The sequence below is a fragment of the Sceloporus occidentalis genome, unplaced genomic scaffold, assembly GCF_023333645.1.
Source record: "Sceloporus occidentalis isolate IW3139 unplaced genomic scaffold, rSceOcc1.0.p SCAF_77, whole genome shotgun sequence".
NCBI lineage: Eukaryota > Metazoa > Chordata > Lepidosauria > Squamata > Phrynosomatidae > Sceloporus > Sceloporus occidentalis.
In genome coordinates, this window is record NW_028317057.1 from 2,690,925 (window position 1) to 2,714,348 (window position 23,424).

The 23,424-nt window shown below is 37.2% G+C and overlaps 2 protein-coding genes across 2 annotated transcripts in view; one reads left to right on the forward strand and one right to left on the reverse strand.

The window, feature by feature from the left end:
- The first annotated feature begins 630 nt into the window (after positions 1-630).
- On the forward strand, positions 631-2,364 carry LOC149285569 (hairy and enhancer of split-related protein HELT-like). Its single transcript, XM_089495211.1, has 4 exons — positions 631-648; positions 920-1,024; positions 1,398-1,494; positions 1,880-2,364. The coding sequence occupies exons 2-4, from the start codon at positions 1,007-1,009 to the stop codon at positions 2,362-2,364; spliced, it is 600 nt and encodes a 199-aa protein (XP_089351337.1). The 5' UTR covers positions 631-648; positions 920-1,006.
- A 4,714-nt stretch (positions 2,365-7,078) lies between these two features.
- Positions 7,079-23,424, reverse strand: part of LOC149285570 (EF-hand calcium-binding domain-containing protein 6-like) — a 33,370-nt gene continuing 17,024 nt past the window's right edge. The window contains exons 10-16 of the mRNA XM_089495173.1: positions 21,008-21,118; positions 13,347-13,446; positions 12,094-12,218; positions 10,758-11,001; positions 10,137-10,309; positions 9,403-9,565; positions 7,079-7,336 (exon numbers count right to left, since the gene is read on the reverse strand). Coding sequence (XP_089351299.1) covers positions 7,079-7,336; positions 9,403-9,565; positions 10,137-10,309; positions 10,758-11,001; positions 12,094-12,218; positions 13,347-13,446; positions 21,008-21,118 — 1,174 coding nt within the window. The remainder of the gene's footprint in view (positions 7,337-9,402; positions 9,566-10,136; positions 10,310-10,757; positions 11,002-12,093; positions 12,219-13,346; positions 13,447-21,007; positions 21,119-23,424) is intronic.

Genomic DNA, 23,424 nt, shown 5'->3' on the forward strand with positions numbered 1-23,424 from the left:
TAGCTGCTTGCACTATATAAGATATAGGATAATTACAGTTTTACTCTCCTCTGGCACTCAAGTGGTAAATAGCATTGCCACTGCAAATTGGTTTGATAAAGTAACTACTTGGCACAGGCTTTACTTAAGAAAACTGTTACCTAATACCACACATAACAAGGGCACATAAAATTAAACACATTTCTTCCAAATTAATAACAGATAAGAGGAGGTCAGTTCGCCTTCTAACCCTAAAACGAATTTGGATATCAGGGACATTTGTTGGCATTTGGACAGGTACTGTCTTCCACAACCCTGATAGCTCTTCTGACAATCACGTGTCCCTTTCAAGGGCCACGTGGATTAACAAAGTTGATTTCACACCCCCCTCACTGGCTGCCACATCTCCCTGTTGTATTTTTCACAGTCTCGCCCGGCTGATCAGCCCTCCCACCCTATTCTCTTTTAGCTTAATCCCCACCACAGGAGCTCCATGCAGAGGGCTGATAAGTGATTGCTTTATAAGCTGGACCAGTGTGTGAGAGGAGCTTCATTCAGTAGCTGGGCAGCCAAGGAGGACACAGCTCGTAACGCAACATGGACATCAGAACTATGGGGTCATCGGCACAGATCTCTCTCAGGGGTTCAGCCAAAATCAAGGACAGGAAAGTGAGTAAAGGGCATCACATCATCATTTCAAGGGCCTTATGTAGCAGAAAGAACTCCACCATTTCCTCCTAGCATCCACATACCTACCTACCTACCTACCGCCCCATTTACCATTATGTCTCTATAGCAAGCCACATACAACATGGTATTGGTCTTAGCATGGGCTGGTGGCTGGAAGATCTATTCATTATTGCTATACAGATGAGAGATGATGTCCACACAATTATCCACACAAAGCACTCAACTGTGTATTATTATTATTATTTTGCAGAGAACCCCCGTTTCCCATAAGGTAATTGAGAAGAGAAGACGGGACAGAATAAACCGCTGTCTTAGTGAATTAGGAAAGACAGTACCTATGGCATTGGCCAAGCAGGTCAGTACAATTTGGACTGGTTGTTTCTAATGTTATCTAACTAGTCTAATTAATGTAATTGAATTCATCTATGTATCTCATTCACAATGACTACACTGTAGGATTGTACTTTATGTAATTCCCGCTGCTCCAGAGTCTAAAATTATTGGTTTGTAAAAGTTTGAAGTTTTTCACAGACTCGGACTAAGAACGTGTATAAGGCAGGTTTTTATAGAAAAGCTTTTATACTGAACTGCATCACAATACAATTATTTAAGCAGATGCAGTTTAATTTGCTTGGGTGCAAATACTGTCTCCTTGGACAAAGATTAATGTCTGATTTACTACCATCAGTATACATTTTTTTCCAACAAAACTCTATGTAATTTTGCAGAATTCAGGTAAGCTGGAAAAAGCGGAGATTTTGGAAATGACTGTCCAGTATCTAAGAGCATTACATGCGGCTGACTTTCCTAGAGGAAGAGACAAAGGTAAGAAATCAGTGATGCGCTAACACTAGTACTAAAGGAATTAAAAAAATGATATACTGCGCTATGTTTGGTAATACAGATAAAGTCACTATACCATTCATATTAAAAAGTATGTTCACGAGAAGTCTTATTTAGATTTTAAGGGACAAGAGTAATTCAAAGTTTGCATGATGCAATAAAATCCCTTTTTTTTTTTTTACATTTTATATAATCTCGAGCTTTGATTTTATCACTATAAAAAATTAAAAACATTGAATTACCAGGATTTAGGGCCCATACAGTAATTATAAAATAGTGAAATGTCTATTGCTCAGGAACTTACGTTAAAGTCAAACTGTTCCGTTTTTGGGTTTTCATGTATTTATTTTCATTTCTTTCTCAATAGATCTATTGTCTGAGTTTGCCAATTATTTCCACTATGGTTACCACGAATGCATGAAAAACCTGGTCCACTATCTGACCACTGTAGAAAGGATGGAAACTAAGGACACTAAGTACGCTCGAATTGTTGCCTTCCTCCAGTCCAAGGCCCACTTAAGCACAGAACCCCTCTTCAGCTCTCTGCAGGAGGTGGATGTGTCTTGTCAACTGTATTCCTCTCCAACTGACTATACCAGCCCTTGTGACTCTTCCTTTGCACCAAGCCCTGGAGGATCGCTCTCATGGCATGGAGCAGCTAGAAGCCCCACACTGAATTATCTCTCAGGTCCTACAGCTATGCCACTCCAGTGCACCCCTCCACAACAACCACACCACAATAGCTTCCTGTCCCCCATGCAGAGTCTGGACAGATGCTACCTCAACTTGCTTGGACATTCCCACCCAAACAACTTTAGCATGCATAGTGCACAGCACCCTGGAGTTCTGTGACCTTAACTGAATGTCACGAAGTCCTTTCCTTGCAAAATAAACCTGAGAAAGGTTGTGTTAAATCTTGAAGCACAAATGTTTCTTTTAGGAGAGAGGCTGATAAAGTCTTCTATGAAGCACTCCAACCTAAATACAACAGTTAAGCTCTAAGGATATATCCCTTAAGATGTAATGCTTCTGGCTCAAACTCAAGTTACATATTTAGAAACCTGTATAAAAGCAAAGTTTGTTCCATTAATCAGGTTATAGAAGATAAGTAGAAAGCTGACACAAAAATGTTTCATCACGAGAAACTATATTCTCTGTATGTTTTTACATTTGTTTTTGAGAAAGTTCAACAATTCAGTTCTAGAGCAGGACTGCAAACGATCCCAGCATTCAAAGGTTTAAAGTATAATAGCACTTAGTGCTGAAGCAGAGTCTGAGATGATCTAGGATGAACCTCCTTCGTTCAACGCTACAGCATCACTCAGCAAAGTGAAACAATATGTCATATTATGTAAATACATAGGAAAAGTGTGTTATGGGAATTAATTTATTGAACGTTTCTTGGTCAGGGCAATGTGAACTTCAAAAATTTGATCTATTTATATACTGTACCTTTTGTAATAAATGTTTATGTTTTAATTGTCTCTCTAGTTATTTTTTTATATAATTATTATATAATTAGTGTGCACAAATCTTTACTTATAGACTAAATATTTTGGTGTATCCATGCATTTACCAAAAGACTCTACTTTTGGGGATGGGGGTAATAAATAATGAATTTCTAGGTGTGCCTGCATTAAATATGCCACTTTATAGATATCATCTAGAGTATTGTGTACAGTTTTGGAGACCCCATCTGGAAAAAGGGTATTAAGGAGGGCTACAATACTGGTGAATAGTTCAATAAATACAAATATTTATTAGGAAAAAGTGGAGGACCTCAATATGTATAGCTTGGGGGAAAGAAGAGAGAGGGGGATGTGATAAAAACATTTAAGTACTTAAAATAATTTAATAAAGTACAGAAGGGAAGTTTATTTCAAAAGAGGAGAATGTTACAATTAGAGATCATAAGCTAAAACTCGAGGGTGAGCAGCTTAGATAGACAAACGGTTCTTGGCCCCTAATAACTCATAGTGAAGTTGGTGAGATAAAATAAATCTCAACTTAAATACATAAAACATATTAATAAATAATATTCAGTATTACAAATCTGAATATAAATCTGAATATAAAGTCTTAGACTTTTGTGTCAATATTTTATACTCATTAGTGACCCTTAAGCACAATTTTAAAATCCTCCAAATCTTTCACAGCGATTATCAGGTATGAAAAACAAGCTGTAGGCAATAGGTATAACAGCATTGAGTGTTCACATTGAAGATGCATATTGAATATCTTCATAATAAAACATCTCCTAAATGTGACTTAGGGTATTTAATGAATATTTGCAATATTTAGATCTAAGCTTCTGTTAAAGCACTAAATATAATTTCTATTATACATCGATACGGAATATGATGGCACTATATAAAACAATAAATAATATTAACTAAATTTCCAATTATTTGGTAAGTAAGAGATGATCTGTTTTCTCTTGGAGTCTTTGCATTTAGGATGTCTCAAAATTAAAGTATCTTGCATACTTTGTAAGAATTCAACATGTGTGTTTACTGAAATTAACACATATGCTAGTTCTTAGAATCATGATGTGGAAGACATTCTGTTATTCACATTCGATCATTGTTGACATTTTCACAATTTTAAAACTTTATTCAGGTTTTGTGATCATGGGGTCTCCGCAGGTCTGTTGCAGAGGACCTTACTGTTCCCTAGATTAAATCATACCTGGGACAGGGTTATGTAGCTGGCATAATCACGTATATTCAGATCCACTGGGTAAGTGCAAGCTATATTGACATGCTCCATTACACATGAGTTCAAATAAAAACTACGCATGAGGCAGTAGATTATTTAAATGTCTCAATATTAAGAATGATATTGATGATAATTAGCAATATTATCATTAAGCATTAAGTATAACACGTTGTTTCAGGCGAGAAAGATTTACCCTAAGTAGAGTTAGAACTCCATTTCCTGCCCTGTTATCACCAAGGCCTACAAATATCTGGGTGACTGGTGTCTGTGGAAACTATGTTAATATTCACGTATTCACAGTGCTCAGGTGTTTCTAGTCTACCTGACTGTTTTTGGGCCTCCTACCTGATAGTATTAGGGGTGCTAACCCCCAATATTGTCTTTGGTTGTTTTTCGGCGAACTTGCAAAAGATTCATTGCATCTTAAGGGAACCTTAAATATCACACAGTTTTAGACTCCCAAAAATATTAGAAATAGCAGACTAGATCAGCATCAGCTTTTGTATCTCCCCTGGCTCTCAAGTTAATATTTTCTTTTGTATTGTTTCTTTTTTAAATATTGCATTGTATTTGGTTATTTCCTAAAACACAGAAATAGATACATTTGTTTAAAATAAAACCTTTTGCATTTGTTTAACTAACTTGTGGTGAAGGCCCTGAATAGCACAATCCCTTGTTTCTTGGCCTTCACCCTTGAGTAAGCAAGAATAGACAGAATCATCTCCATGAAATCAAAGGTTCTACACTGGTCTGCGGAACAAAGCTATCTGGATCCCTTTGCGCAGACTAGAAGTCTTGAGTCTGCACAGGACTCTGCTCCTTTCCTTAATACAGAGCTCACTTGTGCTCCCAAGCGTTATTGAACAAACACATCACCATAAAGCAGACACACGGCCATAGTCCATTCCAAAGCCACTGGGACCGTCAATAGAAAGAGCTGTGCAGGTGCTTCCTCAGCAGCTGTCTGCAGTGCTAGGAAGACACCCTAATCTCACCTAAATGGGACAGCCCATGATAGGGTGCGTAATGTATTTAGGATGTAAGGACTGACCTCGATCTCAACAGTTATGTGTTATCAAAGCAAGCTAAAATAACACAACTGCTGGGGATGTTTAACAGGGAAACACACAGCTAGTTGGGTAAGCATATATCTGAAGCTGCCTCGAATTGGTACAGAAATGTTATTCAACTTCATCACTTATAGTAACAACCAGTATCACCTGCAGCTGGCCATTAAATCAATAGCTATTAATTTTATCAGGGGAACAATTACAAGGCTTAAGATGAGAGAAGTAGTGTGCCTCTTTTCCTAGCTATCGTGTTGCTAAAGTTCTTAAGAAATACATCGATCCTGTTGATTTTTCCTGTTGTTTGAATAATTGCTACCTATAATCCTAATAAAAGACTCAGTTACAATAGAGCAGAGCTGCACTGTGGCATCCAAAAAACCTCAAGATGTTACATTCATTAATCTTGTTCATATCTTAATGTGTTTAAAAGGCTAAATATACCCGTTAACAAAAATGAATGTTGATCGTTTAGGTGCATGTGTGAGTGTCTGGATGTGTGTGTGTCAGTCTGAGGGTCCCTCTCGAGGTCAGCCATTGGCTGGATACTTGCAGCCGCTCGCCCCAGTACTTGCACTTGTGCAGCTTGCAGCCTTGTGTATCCAGCTTGTGGCTGCACTTAAGTCATGAATCTGCAGCATAAGTCGCCACAAGGAAAGGAAACATCCGCAAGTTGGCCGGTCCAGGCCTGCTTTCGACCTAAACTCCATCTTCCGTTGGACTAATAAGACCGTATCCGATTGTGAAATTGATTATATTGTGGGCATTTTGTGGTAATTTGTCTAAACCTCTGCAAATTTACAATTTTTTTTTCACCGTTTACAAAAGTTACTTTTAAATGAGCAGTCAGGATGGAAGAAAACTGCATACTGGGCTACATCATTTACCCGGTAATTATGATTGGAAATGTACAGTAAGTGCGGATATTTTATTACAAATATTTTTACAAATCTTAATCTTTATTGCGAATAGCGTTAAAAAAATAATTCAGTATGAAAAAAAAATCTTAACATCATAGTTTGTAATTGACTGGTCAACGTTAAATATTGGGAAAAGGGGTGAACACACATATGCAATATGCTGTACACTCCTTTACGGAATATAAGATGCACCTGGTGCACTTAACTTTTAAAATTTAAGAAAAATGTATTCTCACGCTATATGATGTGAATTTAAAGAAACTCCTCAGCCCTCCTGTCAAATTCACATTGGGGTTTGGAGTTTTGCTCTATTGAAAATCCATATACGTTCTAATGATATCAGTTGTATATTGTAACCTGAGAACAAGTCAGCAAGACATTATTTTTAAATGTAAATGCCTTTAGGAAAAAAACTATTGATGCACAGAGTATACCAACAATACTTTTACAATACAATTTAGTTTTAGTGGTGAAATCACATTGTTCTACTTTAATTATTACATTAAATGCAACAGGGGTACACAGAATAATCAGATTGTGATGATAATTATGATAATCAGATTATATTTTTAATACAAATAATATTTGAATTGGCCTTTATGGGCATATGCGGAAAGTTGGGGACTTACCCTCTGTAAATAGGACCACCGTATTCTGCCGATACACTGTCCCCTGGACAAAGTTTATATTTTCCAACCCCTCTATTTATGTGGATGGCCATGTTAATCTCAGTGGTGAGGCTGGTTTGTAATTTCCTTAAAAATATCAAAACTGAGAAAGGAATTAGGTAAATGTGAAAAAAATGAGAGGTGCCCTTTACGTTACCCATTTAAAGTGATAACCAAAATCTAATTATGCCCTTTACAGTGTGTTTGCCTGTGGGGTGTTTGAGACACGCGGCTTCTCTTTCATACACGTATGCTCTAAAAATGATTTGTAGTTGATGCGACCGTCCATATTCTGGTCGTACTTGGACATGATGTGAAACACTTCATCTTCATCAAGCACGAAGTTGCACAGCTTCAGTACGGATCTAAACTCAGGCAAAGACAAGTACCCACTGCTGCCCATGTCCAGCTTCCTAAAGGCTCGGCGAAGGGTCTTCCACTCTCCCTGCAGCTGCATGTTTGAAGGAATAATTCATGTCAATATGGGGTCTATCTTTTCTCACAACATACAGGATTCTATTTTTATTTACAGCTAACACAGATAATCTAAGAACATGCAATCTAATAAATTAAGGTTTGCGTGTTTACAGCAGGAAAACCAGAGTAGATGGGCCGAATGGTTCTGCCGTCAAATTCTATGGTTCATGTAGTATTTCAACATATACATTTTAGGAAGGTATAACAATAATGTGCAAAATGAGAATAGGGGTGCTTTACCTTAAAAGGGTGGTCTTCCCTAAATGCTAGCCAATGATACATTCAAAACATAAAAAGAAATGGTCAGCAAACTAACACTGATAATAGAGTATATCATCAGTAGCATAGTACATATTGCAAATCAATGAGTAAACAGACTGTACCCGTGAGATTTGATCCCAAAGTTTCGGCAGGCATGTTGTTCTCATTTTTGTTCTAGTGAAAATGTGTGCGTTTACACACACACGCACACGCACGCACACGCACGCACACACACACACACACGCACACGCACACACACGCACACACTTGCACTGTAATGCATATTTATTGTACTCGTTGATCTGCAATATGTATTATATTATTGACAATATACTTGATTAGTAGCATTGGTGTGCTGACCATTTCTTTTTATGTTTTGATGATGTGCCTTATACAGGTCCCAGACAAAGGGTTAAAGAAGTATCCAGATAAAGGGGTCCCCCACCTGCTGAATGGAAATTCTACCCTCCTAGGTGCTGTCTACCCAATATGTGATCACTGTGACTAAAGAAATAGAAACCAGTTAAAACCCTATTTATTAGCCCTAAATGAAATCATTTCCAAATATTATATAGGGCAGGAGAACAAAATAAATGTTGCTTATTACTATATGGTGTTTAGAAACAGCTGCATTACACCCGAGGCCTTTATAGGAGTGATGAGGTTAATTAGGGGGGCAAGACCTCTGCAACCCCCTGAACCATGCAATAGAGCTCAGCCTGATTGAACTTATTGCTTACCATACTTTCCACAACTCACAATTTGTTATTTCATGCATGGCTAGTCATGCACATAATATAGGCAGACACTCGATGCAAATTGGCAGGACCTCATATATTTCCCTCTGCTTTTCATCACCACTTTTTACCAATTCAAAAACCCAAGATAATCTGAGCGTATTGAAAATCATGGGCTTCCGTTTGCAGCAGGTAGCTGGCTTTTGTTTTACTGGTTTATGGGGTGTCCATTTAAAGTGACTCAAGCCTTCCTAAATAAATATGCACATGTATAAACTACACATCGGAGCCATATTTTCCTTGGAGTAGATTAGAAAGGTCTGAGCTAAAAAGAGGCGGATAGAAAAGGTTTTAAAATGCAGGATCAGCCTTGAGTTCAGTTTATAATAATACAGGCAAAAAACAAACAATATATATATATATATATATATATATATATATATATATATATATATATATATATATATATATATATGTTTAACACTGACAAGACTGATGGCCATTGGTTATTATTGGAATATTCTACTGATTCTACTGATTATGATATAAAAACAGCAATTTTTAGAGTACATGTAAGATGTTAAGAACTTTTATTTTATTGTATACCTTCACTAAATAGAATAAAAAGACAATAGTCTATGGTAGAATGCAGTGGGCTCAAAATGTTGCTTGCAACATACAACACAGCTCACAACTGAAGGTAGAATTCAGCAACACTTTGATACTTGTTGTGACCCCAAAGGGGACTGCTATATCTAGGGGACGTAGTTTGTATCTTTGGTTGCTTTGTGGTTACTATGCTTATGACACATGCAATGGCATGAGGGCTCTCCAGATGTTGTGAAGCCACATGACATGGATGTCTTAGCACGACGAGACATGTGGATGATCACAGCTGGAGTGGGCTAGATTCACTATCCATGGTCCCATTATTTGAACAGCCAAATTATGCTTTTATCATTATCATTTAATGATGTACATCCCACAGTGGTACGACAGGCGCTTCCAAATCCCCTTGCTACCCATTTGTAATGCACTGTACCTTTTTACGCATCCGGGATGTCAGTGTCCCCAGGCCTGAAGTTTCAGCCTTTGGTGGGACATCCTCGTCCTGTGAGCTCTGCATTACAGCCTCCATGTTGGTTTTTGTTTTCCATACTTGCCGACGAGTTGCAAAGGGTTTCAAAAAATCAATGTATGACACCCTAAGAAAATATAGAAAATAATACAACTTCTTTTGTTGCAAATATTATCATATAAGCAGCTGATTAGATTTGTGACTATACATGTTGTTTTATTGATGTTGTTGTTTGGATGCATAATTATTAATTTTAACATGCCGGTTATACCTAGAGCAACTTTTCTATTTACCACCTAGGTCTTGGTTGTGGGACACCAAAAATTCTGTCATTATTCCTTTAAAAAGTGGATAGTGTTAACTTTAACTGTGCCACTAGCCTTCATAAAAATAAATCTTGCTTAGTCAACAGATGACGGTTAAGTTGCAATAAAACCATTTGAGACAAATCTCACTGTAAGTGCTACTGAGTTCATTATCTCAACAATCCCTAGATTATTCACTTAACAATCAAAGTTATCAGCTGCTTATTGCTATGGCCTAGGAGAGCATCATTCTAGGTAAAAGACATTACAGGTTGGTTCAAGTAGGATTTTAGCCTGAAATCTTCTTTTGGCATGTAATTCTATCTATGCCTAGGAAAAAATGCCCCTAGGAGGCAAATCTATTAACCAAGTATAAAAACTATATTTACTCACCTTCCATCACCATTAGATTCAAATTTCTTGGCCAACATCTCACGTTCATATTCATTCAAATGTATACACAGTTCAGTTAGTATATCCTTGAATTCTTCTTTGCTCACAAAGCCCGTGCGGTATGGGTCAAGATCATCAAATTCTTTCTGTAGGTCATCCAATTGGTACTCCACCTGCAATAAGGTTTCACACCTCATTTACTTAATTTAAAAAATCCCACTAAAATCAGATCTGATTAAAATATCTTAGTACCATCAGCTGGCCCTTTATTGCAATTTAATAATATGATTTTAGGGGGAAATATTTACTGTTAATTTAATGAGTAATAATAAAATAATGGCCCATATTAAGAAATAAAGTGACCAACTTAATGTAACGCAAAGTTTTTTGGGTTTTTTTTTAGAAATAATGATGTAGTCACTGCAAGGGTCAGACACAAATTTAATACTGTATCCTGATTCAATATTCTTCTGCACCTGAATAAAAGTAGGGTGTGAGACTTCTGCTGTCTTAAAGAGAACAAGCGATTCAAGTGGCCTGGCACTCAGTAAAGGAAAGAAAGGACTCCAGACACTGCAATATGTGTTTAAGTATATTTCATCAAACAGGAATTTAGATTACCTTCGCACGGACGTTGTCTATGAGGATGTCAGAATCACAGTTCAGTTTTTTAGATCGAATCTTAAAATCCCCATCACCTTTCTTTGGAGGACTGATCTTTGCATTCGGGTAACAAGCCGATTTAGACGAGTAACCAAAATGCCTCACAAATTCCAAATAATCAAGTGTTTTGTCCTGATTCGTGATTAATGTGTCCCAAAGTCTGCGTATTTCTCCTCTGGTGACTACAGGCTGGATCTCAAACCTTTAGAAACAAAACATAAGATGAGCTAATGCCACTAGTTGTACTTTCTTCAAATAAAATAGGCATAAGGGGGTTCTTAAAATCATATCCCATATTTGATTAACAAGGTTCACAGAAATATAATCAGTCTTGGTCTAGTCTTGGTCTAGTCCTCTCCTACTAATCATTCACTATATCAGTAGCCCTTCCCTGAACTCTCTTTAGAATAACTTTTCTAAAAACACAAAAACACTTAATTAGAGGACGCTTTGAATCTGCACAGGTAATAATATAGTTTCTAAGGCTGATGCCCACGGGGGCCAGCATTGGCCAGAGTGGGCCCTGACTGGGCTCCCGAGTAGGGCCAGGCTTTGGCACCAGTTTTAGTAGGTTGGGTTTAAGGGGCAGGTAGTTAAGGGGTTTGTAGTGACCTTACCTTGTGTTTTTTGTCCTGCCCTCCCTCCCTGTTTATTGTGTTATGTTGGGGTATTTGTGTTATGTTGGAGGTATTTCTGCTGTCACAGCCGGGTGGGTAGCTTACCAGGCATCTAGGGGGTGTGAATGCTCGGGGGGAGAGCATTTGATGGGAGGTTCTCAGTAGGTGGTGCTGGGAGCATCAGGTTTGGGCATCTTGGTATGTCCGTCCCTGTGTGGTGGTTCCTAGTTTGCCTGGTAGGCTTTAGGTTTTTGTTAATTATTTATGTTTATTGATGTTATTTATTATATTTATGTGTTCAGTTTGGTGGTCTTTGCCCTGTTAACGCAAAGAGGTGTCCGGCCTAAGGTTGCGTGGCAATGACTTAAATAACATTGGCTGTGGCTTTTTCAATCCAAGCTCATGTGTCTGTCGTTTATTGGGTTAAGGTAAATTGGGTGGGGGGCCTGGCCCGGAGATCGAGGGTAATTCACTCATAAAGACAAGCAATTTGCAAAGAGGAAATTATGGTTGGCCCTTAACCACCACTGGACTCATGACTTAAGATATAGCCCAATGAACGTAGTCATGTTGTCCATGTGAACTTTGTTATGATCTCTCCCAATTACTTTGTGAAGTGACATATGTAGTTGTGGGGCATGACCTGGGAGACAAATAAGTCATTACAGTAAGTATACCGTTTTAGAAGGTGATACATAGTTTCCTGCGTGAGACGCCTTGAATTCATGTCATCCAGATCTTCGAATTCCCGCTCCACATCTGCATAGCTGTTGTGTATGAGACCTTTAATAATCTTGAACAGCTTCAAGAAATGAAGAACAAGGATTAAGGGACATGTCATTTATTTATGAATACTTTCTGCGTGAAAATAACAAAACAGTTTCTCCCGCAATAAAACATACATAAGACCATTTGCAATAATGCTGATTAGGATGGCATATTCAAGGGGACTGCCTCATTTACTAAAGTTTCACCTTTCAACTGCCAGTGAACAGAGTTATCTGGAAAGGACTCTATACCGTCTTCTTTGTAGAAATCTTATAATGTATGCTTCCAAACTATCAGTTAAACTTTTTACACTCTTATTAGCACATTGACCTGACAGCACCACAATGTGGACACAAGTCCTGTTGTTTGAACTATATCCACCAGGAAAAGGACACAGCCACCTCTTCAATGGAAGGTGTAATTTATTCCAGCATTACACAGGTGAAGGTTTTGTCCCCAGAGACCTATAACAAGCCATGATGTTTGATCTATCTCGTTTGGGAATGGACTGTTGGCCACTAAGTATGGAATTTATACAATACAACCATTTATTGTATCATAATAAATCTTTAGGCAGTGCATAGTCATACCCTAAAGTCAGAACATACAAAATAACAGTTATTAGCTCCAATGAAAACTGTAATGATATAACCCATATTCAACACAGTCTTCATATTACTATTATTCTATTGTAGTCTGGGGATCAAAATAAGAAGAATAGGCTGGGCTTGTTAATTTTCCTACAATGGGGACATTTTTAGATTTTTTAGAAACAGTACAACTCTGCCTTGCCTCTGGCTTTTTCCCTCCTCAGTTATTATTTCCGCTCAGCCCTTGCTCATCATAGTAATTTCTCTATATCTCTCATCATTAAAGCCCTTTCTATGCTCCTTTCATCCTTTATGCCCCCCCGTAATCCTTCTACACCTTACTCTTTCCACTTTCTCCCTTCACTGTTCTCTTTAACCCTTTACTCCCTATGTAATTACCTTCTCCCATTGACGTTGGGTCAATTAACCGATATCCAATACAAATGAACTCTTTATTGACTACAATTTAGAAAGCCATTCAATATTGCTAAATAATCTGTTAGGATGGGATAGCAGCCAGTGGCAGCCCAAGGACTTAACCACAACATATAGCACACAGGTTATATATATACTTGCTCAGATGTTCTTCCGGATTGATGTTTCTTATCTTCAGGTAGATCAAACACAGAACCATCAACAGATTTCTCATCAAATAGACTAGGTACCCCTCTCCTGGAACAAACAAATTTTGTTACTAAAACCATTAACAATATGTGTGTCATACTAATGGCAATTATTTGTTGTTATTATTTTATACTAGCAGACAGTGTTATCATATTTAATATTTGGCAGCATTAGTTAAAATTAAAAGCATCCTTAACTATTTATAGGCTGCTGAAAGATCACGGTAACTTCTTTTTATTGTAATTTAGGTGATTTCATTAGCTCTGGTATAGTCTATATTAATATCAACAATTCTTAATTTCTGTCAATAATAAGTAAATTATCTGCTAGCACTCTATAGATAAAACTATAATAAAAATAATTATAAGCAGGAGCAAATTGTGCATATTCTACTTTAGTAAATATTCAAACTGGAATAATCTACTGTGCGCCTATTAATGTAGTTAGCGCATTGGCAGTTTAAGGCACCTCTGGCTGGATGAGGGTGATGGAGTTATAAGAGCTGGGGTTAAACAGGTTGCCAAACGCTTCACTGCAAGGATCAAATGTGCTACCTAATGAGATTTATTTGAGCTTCAGTGAGCAAAATGTTAGTCGCCTTCTTAAGGCCAAACGCTGAAAACCTTCCCAGCTTTTGTCCGAAATGGCAAGCACTTTGCTCCCCTTTTAACAAATGCAAGGAGGCCTTTCCAAGTCCTGATGAGTGATGTGGATTTTAAAGGCAACCACAGGTCATACAGAACTAATCAAGCGAAAACAATACCCCAAATTTGCCTGAAAGACCCGAAGTATCTGAGGACTTTATAAAAAAGAATTAGGAATCGACAAACACACAGTCAGCGCCAAAGGATCAAATCTTTAAGGTGACATTGTGTGGCTGGATTAAATTATTTATTCATTGTTAATTTATTTATTTATGTATGTGCAAATATCCTGCAGGTGCTGGAGACCCTCTGAAAAGAGGTTTTAGAGCGAGAGTTAAAACGATGGTCCATTTAACTCAGTCTTTATCTTAAGGCGATCTAAACACTGCCATTTAGAAAGCATACAGAAAAGTACAAAAACATATGTGTTGGAAATAACTGCCCAGGGACCAGGAGGAAAGCCATTGGGTTTTTAGATGCTTGGGAAATAAATGATTAGGTCAATATAGGATAATTATTATCAGCAGGTCCTGAGTGGATTTTATAAACAGAAGTCATAATAACTATCCGATTGCTAAAAAAAATTAATAGAACAATATTTTTGTCTTAGCATCAATAAATTCCCTCAAACCCAAAATAAAGAAGCACCCATTTTCCCCCCACTGGTTCTTTTCCAATTTAGAATACCAGTTTAGGCATAAACCTATTGTACGTGTCCCCTAACTGCTTTGCGAGGGCTTCCACTGTACCCCTAACATGCACCGGACCACATTCTAGAGCCCTCGCTGGATGGGATGGGATGGGATGGGTGCTCCAGGCAGCTGCTTCAGGCTTCTGGCACTAAAACCAGCCCTAAGTTTATAGGCGATTAGTTTTTAAAACAAACTGATCTTTTGACTTATTTTTTTTTATAAATTAGGATGGTCCAATGTAACTGTTACCCGGGGTTTGTGTAAAACAGGAATATTAAATTGTGCTTATTGTAAGGGAAACATTTCTAGTTATAATATTTCTCTACAAAGCCAGTAAATCTGCAATAAGTCAGTATTATACCAACTACTAGCCTTGAACTGCCATTGTTCAAGTCAACCATATTTTTCAACAATGTTAAAGTGATGTGATGACCTTACAGTATGTAATCCAGGTGTACCAGAAAGCGGTAACAAAGCTGCAACTCCCATCAGTAAACACCATAGATCAATCATAGAGCTGTGTGTTGGATCTGCATGAGTTCTCTGTGGTGTCTTGTGTTAGTAATAACTTACTAAGAACCAACAAGACCTAAAAGCCCCCCCGCAGATACCTTTACGCAAAAATGAACAATGAAGCATCCAATGTTTGCGTCACACACCGGATCCTCCCCTGCTTCTGAAAAGTGTTTCTACACAAAAGTTAATTATACCCCAACCGCATCATATAACATGTCAGTAAACACGCATTCAGAGTGTATGCAGTCCTATACACACATAAATATAAAAAATCACTGGAACCTGGGGTCTGTCCACAATAATTATTACGGTATATACAGGGACTCAGCAAAAGTGTGTGTGGGGGGGGGGGGGCATGCATTTACTAAATGCATTAATACATTCTGTAGTTTTAAATGTAATTAGTTCTATTTTAAATAAATTACCAAAAATATGATTCCTTTAATGTTACAAAATACATCTCAGAAGAAAATAAGTATTTTTGACGGTTACAATCTTTTTACTAGAAAAAATATTTTATAATAATGATTATATATATATATATATATATATATATATATATATATTACTGAAACCTGTAAAATGTATTTGTAAAAAGACTGCTACTGTGCTGCTTTTCCAAGGGAATTCACTTACTGCACAAAATGCCAACAAGGGATGAGTCTGGCTGATACTGACCCAGGACAGTGAACCTCAGTGGGGATTCCATGTAGAATCCGACCCTGAAGGACAATGAACACAAGACAAGATCCTGAAACCGATCAGATGATTTCCTCACTAAGCTCTGCTACTGGAAGCCCCTGCTGTTCACACCGCTAAGATCAGCCTCTAGGAAAACCCACTAGCACACACTAACACTTCATATCAGTCATCACTTCTGCCCTGAGCAAGTACCGAAGTACCAAACAACTAAATGAACCTCGTCTGCAGTGTCCGACTCTTCATGAGAATACATGCTGCTAAATAAAGTTATGACGGAAGATCAAATGGCATTAAATTGCTATAAAATACCTACTTAACCTATTCAGTGCCATGTGGTTGGCAATTTCCAATTTTAGGAATTCTGTGTGTTTTCCTGGTGTACCTACATTCTATATGCGATAAGCTTTCTTACTTCTATATTACAGAGTTATTCCCTCTATTAACTGGTTAATATATATCCCCAGGTATTACATGGGATAAACAAGTGTTTTTGTTTTTTATATAAACTTTTTCTGAGAATCATTTAATTTAAAGAAAAAGAGGCCGATATTGTTAGAGATACCTTTTTTAAGATTAAGGATTTTGGCTTAAAATAGGTAAAGTGTGTAACTACAGAGCAAGCAACAGCATAAATCTCTTGATTTCTGCAGATTTTTAGGGGTAAATTAAAAATGTAACAGTAATAAAAAGACCTTATGTGTATATATATATATTTTTCAGCTACCATTGATATTTTATCCTGTACGAGATGATCCTTCTTCAAATACTAAATCAATGTTTGTAATATTGTTGGAGAAGGTTCTTGGTATATATTCCTGGCTTTTCAGCTAATAGCCTCATTCTATAACTTAATTATTCAGGACTTTTCAAAGTATGTGGACTTTTCAAAATGAATGTAATTTTTATCCAGCAACAGCTGTATTCAATTTAAATTTACATCTGAAATGTTCTCAGGTTAGAAGGGCCCTGCTCAAACAGTCTAGAGGAATACACCGAGTTAATTTTACAGTGCTGTGAAAAAGTATTTGCCCCGTTTCCGATTTCTTTTGTTTTTGTTTATTTGTCACATTTAACTGTTTCAGATCACCTAACTATTTTTAATATCAGATAAAACAATGTGAGTAAACACGACATATCCCGTTTTGGAATTATTGTTTCATTTATTGAAGGTAAAGAGTTTATCAGAACCTATATCACCCAATTAATTCCAGTAACTGCTTGTGTCACCCTTGGTGGAAACAACTGCAATCAAAAGTTTGAGATAAGTAACTGGGAATGAGCCTTTTACATCAATGTGCAGGAATTTTGGCCACTTTTCTTGGCAAAATAGTTTTAACATTGGAGGGTTTTCGAGCATGAGCTGCACTTTTAAGGTCATGCCACAGCATCTCAATCAGACTCATGTTAAGACATTAACTCGGCCACTCCAAACCTTAACTTTGTTGTTTTGAGCCTTTCAGAGGTGGACTTGCTTGTGTGCTTCAGATCATTGTCCTCCTGCATTAGCCAACTGCGCTGGAGCTTTTGGTCCCCAACTGATCGCCGGACAGTCTCACATTTACTATTTTCTGGTAAAGAGAAGAATTTATAGTTCCATCACTTTTGGCAAATCTCCCAGGTCCTGAAGTAGGAAGGCAGCCCAGACCATCACACTACCACCACGTTTCACTGTTGGTATGATGTGGAGTGCTGTGTTAGCTTTAAGCCAGATGTAACGTCCTAAGGTCTTCCGAAAATTTACTTTTGACTCATCAGTCCACAAATAATTATTCCAAACGTCTTGAGGGTCATCGAGATGTATTTTGGAAAATGTGAGCTGAGCCTTTGAGATCTTTTTGGTCAGCAGTGGTTTTCACCTTGCAACTCTCCTATGGATGCCATTTTTGCACAGTCTTTCTTATTATTATGAACACTGACATCAGAGGCAAGTGAGGCCTGCAGCTCTTTACATGTTAGTCTGGTTCTTTTGTGACCTTGTGGATAAGTCATCAATGCACTCAAATTTTGGTAGGTTTATCACTGATCCAAGTTTTCTCCATTTGCAGATGATGGCTCTCACCATGGTTTGCTGGAGTCCCAGAGCCCTTTGTAACCTTTTCCAGACCAATAGAGGTCAGTTACTTTGTTTCTCATTTGTTCTTGAATTTCTCTAGATCGTGGCATCATGTGCTGCTTTTTGAGACCTTTTAGCCCACTTTATGTGAATGACAGGTTCTATTTACTTGAACCCAATAATCAATCACATTTGGTTAATTGGTTGATTTTGCAACTGTTTTTCACATAGAGCTAGGTCGGGTTGGATAGCTTTTCCCTTTTATACATGAACTCATCATTTGACAGCTATTTTTTGCGTTTACTCTGACCATCTTTGTCTAATGTTAAATTGAGTTTGATGATCTGAAACATTTAAGTGTGACAAAAAAGCAAAAAGAGAAGATATTGGAAAGGGGGAAATCATTTTCACAGCACTGTACAATAGATCAGTAAAATAGCTTTAAAAACCATCAATATTTTCTTTTTTATAGGTAAAACCCCTTTGTCTAAACTGAAAATCCAATCCAGTTGGCAATGACTTTATCACTTTAGGTAGGACCCGTGACATGCTCAGTAAGATATAGAGGAAAAACCCAAGTGAAAAGAGAGAATTTGAGCTTCCCCCTATTAGCAAAAGGAGATGGCAGACATGTATATTGCTTTTGACAATGTATCTTATGGGAGACCATTTTCAAAGCTTGGCAATGGGCAGACATGTTGGGATTATTGGGTTTTTCTTCTTATGCAAGGTAAAAAAAAAATAATGCGATGCAAACTTTTACATTTAAAATGGCATTGTTCTCTCGCGTAATCTGGCCACCATCCGAGTGGTGATCTGGTTATTAGAAAGGAGAAGAATGGAAGACATTGGCAGGGATTGAAGCTGGGGGATGAATGTGGAAATGTAGAATGGATGTTTCTTTTTCTGTCTTTCAGCTGACCGTTGTTTCTGTCTGTTTTTTAGAACTGATCCAAAGGGACAGGGAAAGTCAATGTGTGGAGCTCTAAGGAAGAACCCTCTCTACAGCTGCAGCTCAGAGGATTAGAGAGCTTCATCCACAACGCAACATTACACAAGTAGCCTTTGAACAAAAGTCATGGATACTATTAATGATATGGTAATCCTTCATCTAGCTACCTCCCAGTAGTGATTATACTGACATGGGAAGAATATCTAAGTCGTGGATGCACCCCACAAACAACAGTGTTCCTATTGTTTACTCAAAGCTTTGGTAGGGCTAACTTTTAGCAGTATCTATAACGTCACCTTCCTCCTCTCTGTATAGAATGGACCAAGTCTGGATTTGTTTGCAAGTTCCCACACACATGTTTTCCCATTTAAAAAAAAATCACATCCCTGACGACGAAGGATTCATGCAAGACCACACAAAGGTTACTTCTGTAGGTCTGGAGGAAGATGTTTTAATTGCATTGTAGGACAATGTGCCAGTTGATTTGACTTGCAGATGATTCGAAATTCACAATTAAGGGATCTGGCAGAAAATGACATTTTCCAGATACAGTGGAATATGAGCGTGTTTACTGTAAAGATTATTATTTGGTAATCAGCTGAGAGGAACGCTGCAAGCATTGGTCTCTATAGGTCAGCAGGAACTTGTGTCAATATTTTGATTCAGCTCATGTAAAAAGATTAATCATTGTATTAAGTATAAAGGAGTTTGTATATGTGAAGAAACTGGCCTGGATCATATAGATAGACAGACAGACAGACAGATAGATAGATATAGATAGATAGATATATAGATCGATAGATAGATAGATATAGATAGATAGATATAGATCGATAGATAGATATAGATCGATAGATAGATATAGATCGATAGATGGATCGATAGATAGATAGATAGATAGATAGATAGATAGATATATACTATTTGCTTGTATATGAAATAATATATCATATAGTGATAAACATTCTGAGCACGCCATCCCTATTCATTTGGAGGAGGGTTACGTGGCTGCTTAGTGATCTTATATGATAAAAATAAAAGTAATTGTTTTAAATCAGATAGTTGAGAAAAATTACACAGTGTAAGTAAGCATGGGCATTTTTGTAAATATTTACTATGCCATCTTTTATGTATAGTTTTTATAAGCTAATGTAATTTTTCAAACAGAGTAAGAACTGGGCTATCACAAAGTAGTGGCAAATATGATCAGCACGCACAAGAATAAATGGAATGCACTGGCACACACGATAAATGTACCAAATGCCAAAAGCTTGTGATTTGGGGAACTTAGGAGTTAAAACAATGCATGAAGAGTTTTTTTGAATAAACTATGCATACATTAGAATATTATATATTGTTTGGTATGGGTTCGTGTATCATCATACAATGTATACAAACAATACTGGACTTTGTATACTGATATTAATTCCATACCTTACCATTGAGAACCTTTGGTGTCACTAAAATAGTGAGAGGATAAGGGAGCTAAGGATGTATGTGTGTTAGCATGTTAGAGTGCATGATATTGTCAATTTGTGTATGATAGAGAGTGTGTGTAAGTGTGTGTGTGTGTGTAAATATGTGAGCCAATGCATGTTAGTTATTGGGTGTGTTGCAGGGGCCACTTGGCTTTTATATATATATATTATTTTTTTTATATATATATATATATATATATATATATATATATATATATATATATATTGTGTGTGCTTTTCTCCACTATGATGTCTGTATTTCTTTGTCCCCCTATTGAGGAATTGGGGCATAACATCTAAAGGTAAAAAAAGATGTGTCTAACAATGTTCTGATGTAACTTACCTTTCTATGGTTAAATAAAATTGTATATACATACAATATACAACATGGTAACAACAGTTCTATAATAAATAAACAAACATTTCTCCTTCAAAGTTATCTGCTATGATGACATAAACATTCAGCATTTACCATTAGCTTTAAGGAAGATACATTTACTGAAATGTATAGCAGGAATTCATAGAATGGCAGAATTTGCACCAAAGATAGACACGAAGTTGACATCAATTACCGAGAATCAAACATGGCCATGAAATGGGGATATTGGACATTTCCATCTTCATCAAGGGGGATTCTGTCAAGTAGCTGCTCAAAGTCTTCATCAGTAATCTCCACGCCAAACCTGAAACACAAGTTAGCTGCAGTCATTCAAGGAGTTCGTTTGGGTCCCCATCGCCCACAATAGCCCAAGCATATGGCTGCCATTAACTCTTTGTCACTGCCTCACCCCTCGCAAACATGAGCACCCTTGTGAATATCAGAGGTTAATCAGGTTTTTCAGTGAAAGAATTCGTAGGCTACAAAGTTTGCAGAGGACTCGGCCAGAAGTTGGAATACGGGCATCGAAAGCCCATGTCGGATTGTCCTCCATGAAACCTTATTCATTAGACTAAAACACTGCTATTACTTAAACAAGCTAGTGCTTCAAAAGCCTTTTCAACCATATTGTTCAGCATGAAAGGCAATTTACCAAAAAAATGGCTTTTCATAAAATTAAAAAAGTGAATCTGATCTTTGGATAAGCATTTCATAAAGCTTTAAATAGGAATTTTGCATGCGGACCTTTTGCCAGTATCTGTTGTGCTTCTATCCCTCCAGCACAATTTAGGCATAATCCTTAAAACACCAGCATAAATCACAACGACTTAAGATATAAAGATGAACAAGGCATTCATTCATTATCTTGAGAATCTGATAATGAACAGCTGATATTTGGAGAAGAAGGTTGTAAAAAAAAAAAAAGGAATGGGAATTGCAGTGGATTTTATTCTTGTGCCAACACTAAAGAATATAATTCCATAAAAAAACCATTCAGCTGTTTCTGTAAACTCTTCATCACTTTGACAGATTTATGTAAATAAAAAAGACGTTGTGGATTTATAGAAAAAGAGGCCTTTTCATCTCTTCAGACGTTAAATGTCATTCTCATCACAAAAAATTGTTGGCCGTTTCCAAAAAAAGTATATATTACGCTATGTATGCTCATTATCATATAAAAGGGATGTCTCATTCCTATATTGTCCTTAGAAATGCAGAATAAAATATGCAAAAAGAGTGAATTCGGGTATGGTAACCTATACAACAGTTTTAGTGCCACATGGGGTGTTGTCAATCACTCCATGTCTACAACTTAAAGGGTTAAAGGTTATACACGCCATAATTAGTCCAGCAATTCCGGTGTGCAGAATGTCATCACATGGCGGAAGGTGGCTATTGTCTGGAACAGTTTAATAAGAGGTTTGAATACCGTAATACCGGTAAGTGTAACTAAACATATAGATTTTAAAAGCTGTGAACCTACATAGGAACTTTATATATGAGCTGACCCAAAGCCTCTTCAAGTATTAACCCTTTGACCGGTTATGAGAAAGATTTTCTTATACTTGGTGGCAGCCACCTGGTTCTAATAATGATCTGTATGATAACATCACCTGCCTGACGTTAAAGATACCTCTTGATGAAGACTGGCGTGTGGAAAGGTACATATGTATATATATATATATATATATATATATACATACATGCACTGACCCCTAGCAATCCACAATTATATTGTTTAACATACATGACTCTAGCATGTTAGAAAATACATACTTTATTCTACGAGAGTACCGGAATGAGCTCCATAGGTATCAGTGAATTGCATGGGTGTCTGACAGCTAATACATAAAAAGGCTACTCCACCGATTCTAAGTTCATTGCAAAATCTTTAGTAAATATTTCCTAAACACCTATTCTCACTGAACATATCTCCATACTTCACAACTGGACTACCAGGGGTCTTCGGTTTTTAAACACATACTCCCACTACCCTCAGCCAGAAAATAAGGTAGTAAGAATTAGTGGTAAACTCAATTAAAGAGTGAAAGCTTTGTTGGCAGCGCATGTTAGTTATGTTAGGAGATATCAGCTCGGCCACCCATATAAAAGGAAACTATTTTAGCGGCCATAAAACGTGTAAAGTCCACCATTGTTACACAGCTGAAAGATACTGCTCTTTATGTTCTAGACATGGCAAAGGTGTCTCTATGTCTTGGCTGGTGCATCCAAATTAGAATTTGTGGCAGACTTTTTTCTTGTCCATAAAAAAAAAAATAGCTAATTTGAATGACCAAGACACCCCCAGAAGAAAAAAACTTTCATTTTTCTGTCAGTCCTTCATACTTTAACAATGGGTGTTAAGGATGAGATCTGAATGGGAGACAGTGATGGAGCATTGAGACAATGGCAGGATTAAGCAACAATAGTGGGAATCAAAGTGCCCTTGGTTCTGAGATGCAGGCAGGGATCAGAAGGGGGGGTAGAATATATATATATATAGACAGACAGATATAGATATATATATAGATATATATAGAGAGAGATATATATATGCACACACATATAGATGAGGAGGCTGTTATGCCAGATGGCTCCTATATTTAAATC

Coding starts and splice junctions, on each gene's coding strand:
- LOC149285569 (XM_089495211.1), top strand. Junction 1,495..1,879: donor TCCTAGAGGAAGAGACAAAG/GTAAGAAATCAG, acceptor CTTTCTCAATAG/ATCTATTGTCTGAGTTTGCC.